At 42.5% G+C, this 13,908-nt stretch overlaps 1 protein-coding gene across 4 annotated transcripts in view; it reads right to left on the bottom strand.

Moving 5' to 3' along the window:
* Positions 1-13,908, bottom strand: part of STRA6 (signaling receptor and transporter of retinol STRA6) — a 126,315-nt gene that overhangs the window by 14,067 nt on the left and 98,340 nt on the right. For all 4 annotated transcript variants that reach the window (XM_033919722.1, XM_033919723.1, XM_033919721.1 and 1 more), the window contains 4 exons: positions 11,984-12,059; positions 10,757-10,890; positions 5,402-5,519; positions 1,243-1,344 (listed from right to left, as the gene is read on the bottom strand). In XM_033919722.1, the coding sequence (XP_033775613.1) occupies positions 1,243-1,344; positions 5,402-5,519; positions 10,757-10,890; positions 11,984-12,059 (430 nt within the window). The remainder of the gene's footprint in view (positions 1-1,242; positions 1,345-5,401; positions 5,520-10,756; positions 10,891-11,983; positions 12,060-13,908) is intronic.

Here is a 13,908-nt window from a genome sequence, read left to right as displayed (position 1 = left end):
TGCAAGCTCTGTCCTCATCTGCACAAGCCTCAACCACTTTAAAATCATAAGTATCGACATTCTAGAGCTGAGATTGTGATGTCATAATGCCTCATTCCACCAATGTCTAAGCTCTGTCCTCATCTGCACAAGCCTCAAACACTTTAAAATCATAAGTAGCAACATTCTAGAGCTGAGATTGTGATGTCATAATGCCTCATTCCACCAATGCCTAAGCTCCGTCCTCATCTGCACAAGCCTCAAACACTTTAAAATCATAAGTAGCAACATTCTAGAGCTGAGCTTATGATGTCATAATGCCTCATTCCACCAATGTCTAAGCTCTGTCCTCATCTGCACAAGCCTCAAACACTTTAAAATCATAAGTAGCAACATTCTAGAGCTGAGATTGTGATGTCATAATGCCTCATTCCACCAATACCTAAGCTCCGTCCTCATCTGCACAAGCCTCAAACACTTCAAAATCGTAAGTAGCAACATTCTAGAGCTCAGATTGTGATGTCATAATGCCTCATTCCACCAATGTCTAAGCTCCGTCCTCATCTGCACAAGCCTGAAACACTTTAAAATCATAAGTAGCAACATTCTAGAGCTCAGATTGTGATGTCATAATGCCTCATTCCACCAATGCCTGAGCTCCGTCCTCATCTGCACAAGCCTCAAACACTTTAAAATCCTATGTGTTTGAGGCTTGTGCAGTTAAGGCAGAGCTTACAGGAATGGGGCAGGGACAGTGACAAAACTCACGGGGACGGGACGAGGAAATTTGAGTTCCTGCGGGGACAGGGAAAAATTTGTCCCCCTGTCATTCTCTAATTTAGATGCCTGTAACATAGGCCAGGGTTTTTAAAGGCCTACAGTATAGGTGCCTAAGTCCTTTCTAGAATCACACCTAGCGGCACCTATGTTCTTCTCCCCCCCTAAACACGTCTACTTTGGAGTTAGGCACCTATCTTTATGTGTCTTTTATACAATTTCCCCCTTATAGCCCAATTCTATCAATAAAGATTTGAGATAGGATCTTGGAAGATTTTGTATTGTTTTATACCTTATTTAATCCAACTATTAAAACTCTTTCTTCCTGAATAAATATTGTCCATAAAATCAAAACCTCCTTCTAAAACAGGGAGAATCACATCCAATTTGTTTTACTGAATATGAGATGTTAAGTAAATCTCACAGCATTCAAATGGCCATAGATTACTTCTGAATGCTTCTCTTCATCCTGCAGCGAGCTCTTACCTGTTGGTCACCTCCTGCTGCTTGCACTCCTTATGCAGGAAAGCAAAACGAGCACACAGATGCTGCAAAGTCACCACCGACACCAGCATTAGCCAGATGGGCCTGAATGAAAATAAACCAGAGGTAAAGGATTACAAAGTGGTCCATTTTCAAGAGCAACTGCTCAATGCCTGGCTTTTCGGCTGGACTCAAAGAGCAGTGGAGATGACAAATGAGAAAAACCGATCAACAGTGCCTGAACAACCTTTAATGAATTTGTTCCATATGACTTAGGCCGCGTTTCAGCTCAATGGCCAGCATCAAGAGTCTGAAAAGATTCTAATCAACAACTGATGTTGATGTACAGAGTCCTCAGTAAACGAATTCAACAGAACTCAGCAATGTTTGATGCAGGCCACTGGCCTGAAATAAAGCTCGTGTCAAGTCATATGGAAGAATTTCATTAAAAGTTATTCGAGCGCTGTTGATTGGTATTGTCACTTATCTTCACTGTTCTGTGCGTCTAGGTTTTCAGCTGCAAATTCTAGGCAAATACATTACAGGCCTAAATTTAAGAGATCTAGAAACCTAAATTAAACTAAACTACATCTTGGACTTATATACCGAGTCATCCCTGAGAAACAAGGCTCGACTCGGTTAACAGTAGTTGTTAAAAGAGAGAATTGACCTCGTGGAAACTTATCTGCTAGAAAACGCTGAACGAAAGTAGTTTTCAGGATTTTTCGAAAAACGTGAAGGGATAGACAGGATCTTATTTGAGAAGGTAGGACGTTCCAAACTGCGGTTAGTAAATAGGGGAAGGAATGAACAATTTTACTGCTAGATCTGGCACCTTTTACAGCAGGGAGAGAAAGTTTAAATACATGGACAGTTCTGCAACTTGAAGATCTAAAAGGATTTAAAGCTAGAGGGACCAACGAATCAAAGATACCATGTAAGATTTTAAAAACTCCGCAGGCACATTTAAACTGCACTCTCAATTGAAAAGGAAGCCAATGAAACTCCTTAACGGAGGTGACACATGGTCCTACTAAAGCCATCTAGGTGATAATTCTAAAACAGTGCTCTTACATATATGCACTTAGGGTCAGGTTCTATAAATGGCACCTAAATCGGCAGAATCTACAAAAAATGGATACCAGCCGCTTGTCAATCATGCTTAGGCACCGTGAACAGAGTCGTGGCTATCAACGCCTAAGAAAAAACTTAACTGCCTGCAGCGTAGGCCAGTGTTTTAATGGCCTATAATATAGGCATCTTAGTTCTTTAGTGAATCATGCCTAACGGTGCCTACGTCCTGCTCCACCCCTAACCACGCCCACTCAGACGTAAGGTGCCATTAGGTCTCCTGCTGTAGATGCATTACCAGCACCTACACTGTTGACGCCTCCCAGCGTCTACTTTTGTTTTTTTAAACGCGTTTTTAATCAGTTTTAAATGTCACGGTCAATTACTGCTCTGATTAAAGCCAATTAAATTAGGCAGCCGTTTATAGAATATGGCCCTCGGAGCTGGATTCTGCAAACAGCATCTAAACTGGCTGGCACCTAGAAAAATGGCACCAGCCGCGTTTAAATCACGATTAGACGCTGCATACAGAATCGCACCTAACAAAAAAACTTAGGCACTGGGAATGTGGGCCAGGGTTTTACTGGCCTACGTAAGTGTTTCCCAACTTCTTCAGGCCAAATACCCCCTAGAAAGAACAATTTTCAACACGTACCCCTGAGCTCTGATCAGCAGAGATCCTGAATTGGACTTTTTATTGTTAAATAGTAACTAACTAGGCAAGATACATAATACAGGTCACTGAAACTGGCATACAGACCGAGGCATACTTGGCATGATCTCTTATATTTCAGTCTCATATAAACTGGCCCCTTGACAAGTGGTGCGTCATTCTTACAAACTGAGTGAAAATGAACAACGACACTTGGACGGGGCCTACTTATAACAGGAGAAAAGGAAGACCTTGACAAAAGTTGTCATTAGTGACCAATATGGTTTTGTCTTTTCTCTGGGAAAATGAAACATGAAATCCGATTAGTGATTATGGGAAAGTTCTCACTAGTGATTATGGGAAAATTCTCACGGGGACAGAAATCCCAACCATCCCTGCCCGTCCCCTGCCAGGATCCTCTCCGTCCCCACCTGTCCCCCGTCAGGATCCTCTTCGTCCCCACCTGTCCCCGCCAGGATCCTCTCCGTCCCCACCCGTCCCCGCAAGGAATTACCTCCATCCCCGCCTGTCCCCATAAAAAGCAGCAATTACTTCTGACAGGATCATCAATTCCAGTTTCTTCTGTGTTTGCGCTGCTGTTTTCCTTGTGGAATCTCTTTGGTGGAACCCTTTTTTTGTTTTCTGTTCAGGTAATTAACTTATAAACCCCCTCTTTTACTAAGGCTGACGTGTCCATTATATTATATGGACGAACCCTGCTTCCAAAGCCTTCCATCCCCGTGGGAGTCCCGTTGGCTAGAGGGGGGTCCCCGTGGGAGTCCCGTGGGCCAGAGGGGGGTCCCCGTGGGAGTCCCATGGGTTAGGGGGGATTCCCGCGGGTACCCCGTGGGACACGCAGGATTCCCGTGATCCCTGTTCCCATGCAGACCTCTAGTTCTCACACACACATCCCAACTGCCCTCAGCCATTCTGCCCCTCTCTCTCTCTGATATACACACACACTCCAATAGGCCCTCTGCTCTTCTCAGAGGTATCCCACCTGCCCTCAGCCACTCTGCTCTTCTCGCTTTGAGACACGTCTCACATGCCCTCAGCCATTCTACCCTTCTCTCAGACACACACACATACCCCATGTGCCCTCAGCCACTCTGCCCTTCTCTCTCTCAGACACACACACACCATACCCAAGCAGCAGATGAGAGGCTTCCGGGTTAGCGGCAGGCAGCTGTAGGAATCGCTGCCGCTAACCCATTGAAAAAAAGGGAGAGAAGTGTAGGAGAATTGCAGGGGTGACGGCAGCACCACAAACAAGTTGAGGAAAAAGGAGGGCAGTGGACACACATAGCGCCACATATCCCCCATCAGTGGTTTGTGTACCCCTTGGGGGTTGCTTACCTTGTGTTGGGAACCTCTGGCCTACATTGCAGAGTTCTTTAGAGAATCACAACTCGTGTCGCTTATGTCTGTCTCTGCCCCAAAACACACCAGCTAAGCCCCATGTGTTTTGGGGTGCTTAACCTTTTTAGAATCAGGTAGGTGCCTATTGGCCAATTAATTGTTATTGTTTTTATTATGAGCTTCTTGGCTTTTTTATCCACTGCCACCTCATGCTTAAATTGTGGCAATTTTTCTTCTCTGAAGGAGCTTCGAGTTGCTGCTCCAACCCTTTGTCCATCCTTAATTACAGTCCAGGACCAACAAAGTACCGTATTTTCACTCATATACCGAGCATCCGTGTAAAACGCGCACACGTGTATACCGCGCGGGGAACACAAATTTATGTAATAAAATGTTAATATAGCGCGCACACGCATATACCGCGCATGCTAAAACCTCCTCCTGCCTACTCCGAACCGGCATCCTCCCCCCCCGCTCGCGTCACTCCCCCTCCCCCGAGATTATCTCGGAGAGAGCGAGACCAGAAGGCTTTGAGCATGCGCAAATGCTCAAAGCCTAGTCCAGCCCGGCAGAGGAAGAAGGAGGATCTCTCTCGCATCGCCCGGCCCAGCCCAGCCCAGCCCAAACCAACGAGGGAGGATCTTCGGGCACTGGCACTGGCACATGCTGTGCATTGGTGCTGGTGCCGGTGCCGGTGCCCAATCGGGTAAGAGTTGTATTTGCGGTGCTGGGGAGGAATGTAGGATCGCGGGGGAGGGGGGTGACGCGAGCGGGGGGGGAGGATGCCAGTTCGCAGAGGGAATGCCGGATCAGAATGTAAAAAAAAAAATTGTAAAACACGCTCACACGTATAACGCGCATGGTTATGCACGGTTTGTAAAATCATGTATAACGCGCGCGTTATATGCGTGAAAATACGGTACTTGCTGACCACTACTAATCACTCTAAAACTCAGCTGGACAAAATAATTTTAGTGTTGGAAACATTCAGAGGTTTATGGAGAACTGGGACTTCTGCATGCTCGAAACATCATCTTTCATCCTTTCTAGGCACACTGTATTGTGAAATCAAACACCTACCACATGGCCTTCAAGACTCTGAAGAGTAAAAGATTTCTACCGAACGCCAGAGGAATGATGACCAGGAACGTGAAACTCACATTACAAAGGAAGAAAACAGTCTGCTGGAGGAGAAGGCCTGGGAAGACAGAGATGAAAAAGAAGAAATGTGATATCCCCTTCCTTACATTGTCTACGAGGGTCATTTCATAAATAATGAACACAAATTTTTTAAAATTTACATGTTTCATTTTTTTTCCCAAATATTTATTTACAATCCTTCAATATACACTTCTCCCTCCGTATTCGCAGGGAATGTGGGCGGACCATAGGCGCGAATATGGAAAAACCGCAATTAACTTCTTAAATGTTATTCGTGGTTTTTAGAAAAAGCCTTCCGTTTTTATTATTGGAACTGCAAATAACTTTTCTACAGTGATTTCTGGGCAGGCAGGCAAGCAGCGATTTCTGGGCAGGCATGCTGGGAAGCAGCGTTTTTCTCATTGCACACTGGGAAGCATGGAAGCAGCGAATTTGTGGGAGAAAGCATGGTAGCAGCAATTTTCAGAGTGAATGGTAAGCGATACCCTTTTTTATCAGTACAGTAAAAGGAAAAAGAACTTTAATGATGATGTAATTTTGGAGGGTGGAGTCAACTTCTGAAAAATTGTAAATAAGCGAATCCGCAGATACGGAAACCGCAGATACAGAGGGAGAAGTGTCTCCCTGCTTTGCAATGACTGAGTACCAAGGTCCAGGAAGCTTCATTATTCCATCCAAGACAACGTTTTTGTTCAGTTGCCAAATGGCTCAGGTAACGGCGGAAGAAGGCTCTTCCAGAGATGCAAAACAATGTCCACGCATAGGTTGTTTCAACTTTGGAAAAAGGTCGAAGTCTGGTGGACTCATGTCTGGACTATAGGGAGCATGAGGTAACACCTCCCAGCCGTATTCGCATAGTTTTTCAATGACGACATTCCCTATGTGCGGGCAAGCGTTGTCGTGAAGAATGAGTGGCCCAGACAAGAGCAACTGAGGTCGGGTTTTGTGCAATTTTTTGCAAAAAAAACCCACAATAATACACTGCTGTGACACTTCTTCCACATGGAACTTTGTCTGTAATGATGATGCCTTCATGATCATAAGCAAAAATCATCATTTGTTTGACTTTTGATTGAGCTCGTCGAAACTTTTTTGGTTGTGGGGAAGATGGAGCTCTCCACTCGTCATTGAAAAACTACGAGAATACAGCTGGGAGGTGTTACCTCATGCTCCCTACAGTCCAGACATGAGTCCACCAGACTTCGACCTTTTTCCAAAGTTGAAACAACCTATGCGTGGACATCGTTTTGCATCTCTGGAAGAGCTTTCTTCCGCCATTCCCCGAGCCATTTGGAACTGAACAAAAACAGTGTCTTGAATGGAATAATGAAGCTTCCTAGATGTTGGGACCCGGTCATTGCAAAGCAGGGAGACTATATTGAAGGATTGTAAAGAAATACTTGAATAAAAAAATCAAACGTTTAAATTTTTTTAAAAAATAGTGTGCATTATTTATGAAATGACCCTCGTATTATCCCTAAATCCATAATAAGCAGAGGATTTTGTAAACTCAGCAGCTTTTATACCAGTACCCGCTCTGAATTCTGCACAGAGTAATAAAGGAGGGCTCAGTTTCTCAATCAGCCTACAGATACTGTGCAATCAGAAGTATATAATTGATCTCTTTTTAAGAGATCATTTTGTGCAACAGTTAATAATGGAAATCTTATCTGTGCTGGTTCAAACGTATTATGGCACCCTGAGTCAACTTTAGCTCTGGTGCCCCCTCCCCTTACCATTCTGCGTCAGCTCTTTTCTTATCTCTAGACGGCTGGTGAAAGCAGGTTGTTTTGCTCTCATCACGGTGCTCTTCTCCCTGTGCCAGCACCAGTGCAGTTTTAAATGTGAGAATGGGAAGTACCTGTTCTCACATTTAAACCTGTGGCAGTGCCGGCAGCAGCCGAGAAGTACTTGGAGAGATTAAAACACATTCTTGCCGCTGTCTGAAGGCTTTGCTGGTAAGGCAGATTTTGAGCCCATGCCTTAAGTTGGCCCTGAATTTTATAGTGGAGCTTATAAGTATAAAAAATACTAGAGGATTTACTGATTTGTCTTACTAGCATTTATCGTTGAGAGGAAAGGAAGTGTGATGTGGATATGATTTAAATGTTTCCCCACTGCAGAGGCTGAATTGGTACATTCCCCAATGCACTAATTGGGCCTCTGAAGCCTGTGGAATTTGAGTTAGTGGGTACAAAAATAATAGTTTGACAAAGTTGATGGAACACTAATAGTGTATATAACGTGATTATAATCAAGGGAAAAAAGACCTCAAAATACCCCTAAAATGTGATCAATAAAGTCACAAATATTTTGGGGTTAGGTATCATCACCGGTCAAAAACCCTTGAATTTTTAATATTTTTAATTTTCATTGATTTTTAGTTATTTAAAACATTTTTTCTTTTATTATAAATATAATGTATGTCAATTTCATACTTAAATTTTTCCTTCTAAATAATTGAGCATTCAAATAACGGAGGCCCGGTCCGTTTCGCTCTAATGGGCTTCTTCAGGGGTAATGAAAAGGCTTATTAGATTGCCAGTTGAACTTCCATTTTGCTCAAAGATCGCTAGTGAGATTTTCATCGACTCTGCACTAATTGGGCCTCTGAAGCCTGTGGAATTTGAGTTAGTGGGTACAAAAATAATAGAACATTTATGTTTTTACATTTTATTTAATATATTGCATTTAGGGGCCCTTTTGCTAAAATATGCTAATATTTGCTGGGAAGTTCCTGGGTGTTGACAGCAAAATTATTGTGTTTGTTTTTTTAGAGCTTTTCCTTTTTAGCTTTTTTCAGGTTGTGCGCTAATATTACAAACAACCAAAAATATTTGATACAAATTCCACAACTCAAAAATAGCAAATTATATCCAAATTTAGAAATGTGTATTCAGTTCTTGAAAAAAGATAATTTCTTCTAAATTGGTTGCCTTATACATTTGATATTAAGGTTTAACGTGCGTAATAGCGCGCGCTAATTTGCCGGCTGCGCTAGCTGCTACCGCTTCCTCTTGAGCAGGCAGTAGTTTTTTCGGCTAGCGCAGGGGTTAGCGCGCACTAAAAGGCTGCATGCGATAAAGCCGCTAACGCGGCTTCGTAAAAGGAGCCCTAAATCGCCACGATGGACTCCTTTTACAAAAGGGGCGTTAGGGCCTTAACGCGCGGAATAGTGCGAGCTAAAATGCCCTGCGCGCTAGCCGCTATCAACTCCTCTTGAGCAGGCGGTAGTTTTTCGGCAATCCAGTGCGTGTGCTAAAAACGCTAGCGCACCTTTGTAAAAGGAGCCCTATGTTTCAAAGAGAAAGGAGAAAAGACCTCAGACGGGATCTATATTTCCTACAAATCAGCTGAATAAAACCATACTATAATCATTGTTCTTTCTCCTCCTCCTATATTTTTCAATGTACAAAATACAGCAATCCTTAAAATTACTTAAGTTACTTTATTAAATATATTCGATAGAAGTAAGCCACTTATCTTATAAAGCACAAGAGACCTGAATAAACTTAACACAGAAGCACTTATGGGGAAATTCATCAAGGGGCACTAACCGATTTAGAGCATGCTAACCAATTAGCACACACCCATATAATATAAGGGTCGTCTTGGCATTTAGCGTGTGCTAAATCAGTTAGTATCCCTCGATGAATTCCCCCCTTAGCATCTCATACTTAGGAGGTGCTCCGTGCTCCTGCGTTACGCCTGCATTAATCAGTTAGCACATGCAAATCAAAATGAACTAGCAGGTTAACGAAGACATGCTCATTCCCTGCCACCACCAAACCCCCTCCCACAAGGATTAAAAAAAATTGTTAGGTATATTTTAGCATGCAAAACCAGGGAAAATACCACAAAACGTTTTATTTGGTAGGCTGTTCTCATGTGCTAACCATGCATCAAGGGCTTAATGCCTTTTCGTAGAAGGGTCCCTTGGTCTCAAGACATCCAAAAAGGGGCTGGACACCTCATCTTAAATTTCCAGTAGAAAGAGAAGACTAAGGGCGATAAGAATTTATGGTGGAGCAGAAAGATCAACATCTATTGTTCCTTTATTGCATGGCAGAGGAGGAGAAGTCTGGTTACCCCATTTACGGTGGAGAGATCAGGGAAGCAAAATCTTAAAAGCGAGGGAGGAAAGTGGAGTTTCCAACTGATGGGATTCTATTTTAATAGCCAGTGGCAAAGCTAGGACAGAATGGACCCCAAGCAGAAAAACTAAGATGGTCCTCCTAGCTCTTCAGAGCTCCAGTAAATAAACCTTGCATAAAATTATATCAGAAATGTACATTTCCCAAAGCTGACATGTTGGAACTAATAAATTCAGAAAAAAACTCTTATTTCTTGTCTTAGAATTGTTTTGGTCCTAGTGTCTCTCTTCTGATTTTCTTTTATTCCCCCCCCCCCCTTAACTCTCTTTCCAGGGTCTCCTGTCCTTTTCAAATTTCCATCCATCTTTCCTCTATGTTCCTTATATGTCTGCCCAGCATATCCCCTTTGTGTTCCTGTCCCTATGCTCCCTCCAAGTCCAGCATATCTTTTCTGCATATGCTTTGGAAAAGCATAATATAAATTTAGGCATTAGGACTAGACAAAATTGTCCTGGAACAGGATAAGCCATAGAGGCATTCAGTGCCATAGCTAGGACTGAATGGACCTCGGGTATAACAATTGAGGTGAGACCCCTATAATACCATTGCTCCCTAAGTGGTAGGATGCAAATTTCCCAAAGCTGACCTATTTCAGTTATTAAATTAAAAAGAAAATATTTTTTTTCTACCTTTGCTGTCTGACAGACACTTTGGTCCTAGTGTCTGTCCTCTATATTTTTTAACTTAACTCTTTCCAGGTTCCATGTGTTCAACATGCATCCTACCTGTGTGCCCCTATTCAGCCTGCTGAGTGTCTCCTTTCTGTGTCCCTGTTCCTATCCTCCCCCCATGTTCAGCATCTCTTCTGTGTCTCCGTTTCTCTCCTCTTTCCCTTTCCTCCTCCATCCCCCACCTTCCGTGGTATGGTATTTCAATCCATCATCCTTCATTGGTCCAGCCTCTCTACCCCTATCTTCTCTGGTCCAGTCTCTCTCCCCTCCCCCCTGTCCAGCATCTGCCCCCTCTCTTCTCCCTACTTTTTGGTCCAAATCTCTCTTCTTTTTCTACCATCTGTTCTCCAACCCTCCCCCCATAGTCAAGTTCTCTCTATTACCAAGCTACACAAGTTTCAAAATGTTATGAATTGATTTTATAAACAGCCTGGATGGTGAGGAGTTACCTAAACAGGTGAGCGCAGCCTGGTAGCTGGTAAAACTCATCCATGAGACTATGGCTGGATGGGATGGTTGCAGCTTTTGGGGGAACTGGAAAACATCAGAGACAGCCCCTCTGTAGAGAGCCTTTAGATTGGTCCTATATGAAGAGGCAAAGAAAGAGGTTTAGTCAGCCTTACTGGGATTCGGGTTCCCAACCTAAAGGGGAAATTAAAATTGGCAATTGGATTTATACACAGCAATCAAGTTTCAAGTTTTATTATTCTTAATATACCGACCATCAACATGTATCTAGCCGGTTTACAATGCTATGATAAAATAAAGAATTAAAATAATACTTATAAAAGGGGGGGGAGGTGAACATTGAAGAAGTTGTACAATAACAAACATGAGAGTGGGGATTGAAGAAGAAAGGGGGGGGGGGGTAAAGTTATATTGTTAGGAGAGAAAAAAAAAACAAAAAAAAATTTGAGTTAAAGAGAAAAGAGAGGGAGAGGATAAAACATTAGGGTTAGGATCACTTCTTAAAAGCGGTTGGCAGGCTTAGTGATGAGACGTTCAGGAGCTGTGAAATGCATAGGGGTCTGATTAGAGCCAGGCCACAAAGATTAACAGTGCTATTCAAGTGGACTGATCATGGAAAAGCAGCTTTCTGGTGGGGTCTGATAATGAAAGTATCTTTCTTGAATGCTTTTTATTAAGGAAACATATTTTATCATTTTAATAAAAGGTATCATACATCCAGAACTGTAGAAACATTTCAGTAAAGATTAAAACCCTTTGGAGCAGGAGGGAGGGAGTTTGCGGTATGTGTATGTTATACTTCTGTTGTGCATGCTTTTTTTAGTTGGAATCCACCTAGGTCAGGGGTAGGGAACTCCGGTCCTCGAGAGCCGTATTGCAGTCGGGTTTTCAGAATTTCCCCAATGAATATGCATTGAAAGCAGCGCATGCAAATAGATCTCATGCATATTCATTGGGGAAATCCTGAAAACCCGACTGGAATACGGCTCTCGAGGACCGGAGTTCCCTACCCCTGACCTAGGTTATAGGCAGAATATAAATACTGAAAATACATATATGGCGGGACACTCCTCATGCACAAAGTTTGGATGACTACATGATCCCTAGTCTCGAGTTTAATACCTACAAAGACTGGCTGCACTTTTTAAGTTTCAGGATTTACCGAAAATGGATTAATTTAAATGTATGTTTCCCATAACATCTCTTACCTGTGCATCACTAGAGATCTCATTAGCATGGCAACAGTCAGACTGCATGAGATGACCAAGGCCGAGACATAGCACACTGAAATGGATGGGAAAAATATCCATCAGACCCAGGTTGTGAACTTCTGGCTGTACTCTGAAGCTAGTTTGCTGTCAAGGTTATGGCAATGCACTGGATTTGGCTACTTCAACACCATATCTTTTTAACATTGGAACAATAACCTGCTAGAGCCCACTGGTTTTTTTTTCATTACAAAGTATTGAATTTCCTGTGACAGTGGATATAACACCTGTTCTGGGGAACCATCGACCGATTAAGTTTTTCAGGATGTCCACGGTGAAATATGCATGAGTAATGAAAGGGAATGCATACTTATCTCATACCTGTTCACTGGGAAAACCTGACTGGCTGGAGGTACGCCATTACTCAAGCGCTCGCACGGACAGATTTTGTCTTCTAAGATGCAGCATTAAAGTTTTTTTTCTGTATCATACTGATTCTCTGAAGAAGTTCCAACGAAACGGATCCGTCAGAGTCAGTTTCTACGACCATTAAGATAAGTGGTCTTTTTATATATTTACCTATTTATGAATTTATCAACTATTAATTTAATTTATTATATAAATTTGCTGTTTTCTTGCACAAAAAAATTTATTTTTATTATTAAGTGTGATGCACATATTGGAAGGGATTAAAACCACAATTGTATTTGGTCAAACGGCCACCGATTGATATGAGATACAGCAATATGGTCTGAGATCCTGCCTCCTTTCCATAGATGACTTATCAATATCTTTGATTAGTTCATATTTGATTAGTTAATTTTTTTGCTATATTCCACTTTCTATTGTGAATTTCATCATTTTTGTTAGTGGAATTTCTGCTTTTGTGTTGTGGAGGTACCCCAGGACAGGCTTGGGAACCACTGACCAAAAAAGATTCAAAAAAACCAAACAGAACAGTGCAATTGAAGGGTGTCTGATGCTCTAAGTCAGTGGTTCCCAAACCTGTCCTGGGGGACCCCCCAGCCAGTCAGGTTTTCAAGATATCCCTAATGAATATGCATGAGAGAGATTTGCATATAATGAAAGTGACAGGTATGCAAACCTCTCTCATGCATATTCATTAAGGATATCTTGAAAACCTGATTGGCTGGGGGGTCCCCCCAGGACAGGTTTGGGAACCACTGCTCTAAGTGAAACTTAAGAACAAGTACAAGAATGACCAACAAAGGTCCCAAGTACCTAGCTGCATCCCAAAACAGATTTTATGCTGCTTATCCTAGAATAAGCAGTGGATTCCTCCAAGCCATCTCAATAATGGCTTATGGCCTTCTCTTTTAGGAAATTATCCAAATCTTTTTTAATCCCTGCTGATTTCACCATATTCTCTGGCAATGAATTCCAGCGTTTTAACTACACATTGTGTGAAGAAATATCGTCTCCGGTTTGTTTTAAATCTACTACTTAGTAGCTTCATCACATGCCCCCTAGTCCTAGTATTTTTGGAACGAGTAAACAAGCGATTCACCTCTACCCTTTCCACTCCACTCAGCATTTTATAGACCTCTTTCATATCACCCCCTGAGCGGTCTCTTCTCGAAGCTGAAGAGCCCTAGCCACCTTAGCCTCCCCTCCTAAAGTACTGCTTTCACAGTTTTACAATATGACTGGATCTTCCATGTGTCTTTGTGTAATTGATAATCCTTCCTGCATTTCACTCAAAAAAACATTAAAACTAGGGTCTCTACTCAACCACAGGGGATACGACCAATGATATCCTTGCCTCATCCCAGTCTGTCCCTTCCAATCTAACCACACCCAAACACGATCAGAGATTGCATAAGGTCCTATTTTAGAAAATAATAAGTCCCTAAAGACCAACAAATAATCAATGCAGGATTGCATGGAGTGTGTCCTGGACATAT

Source organism: Geotrypetes seraphini, chromosome 14 (assembly GCF_902459505.1).
Source record: "Geotrypetes seraphini chromosome 14, aGeoSer1.1, whole genome shotgun sequence".
Classification (NCBI taxonomy): domain Eukaryota; kingdom Metazoa; phylum Chordata; class Amphibia; order Gymnophiona; family Dermophiidae; genus Geotrypetes; species Geotrypetes seraphini.
Note: the sequence above shows the minus strand (reverse complement) of the source record. Positions and strands in the feature narration are given on the sequence as shown.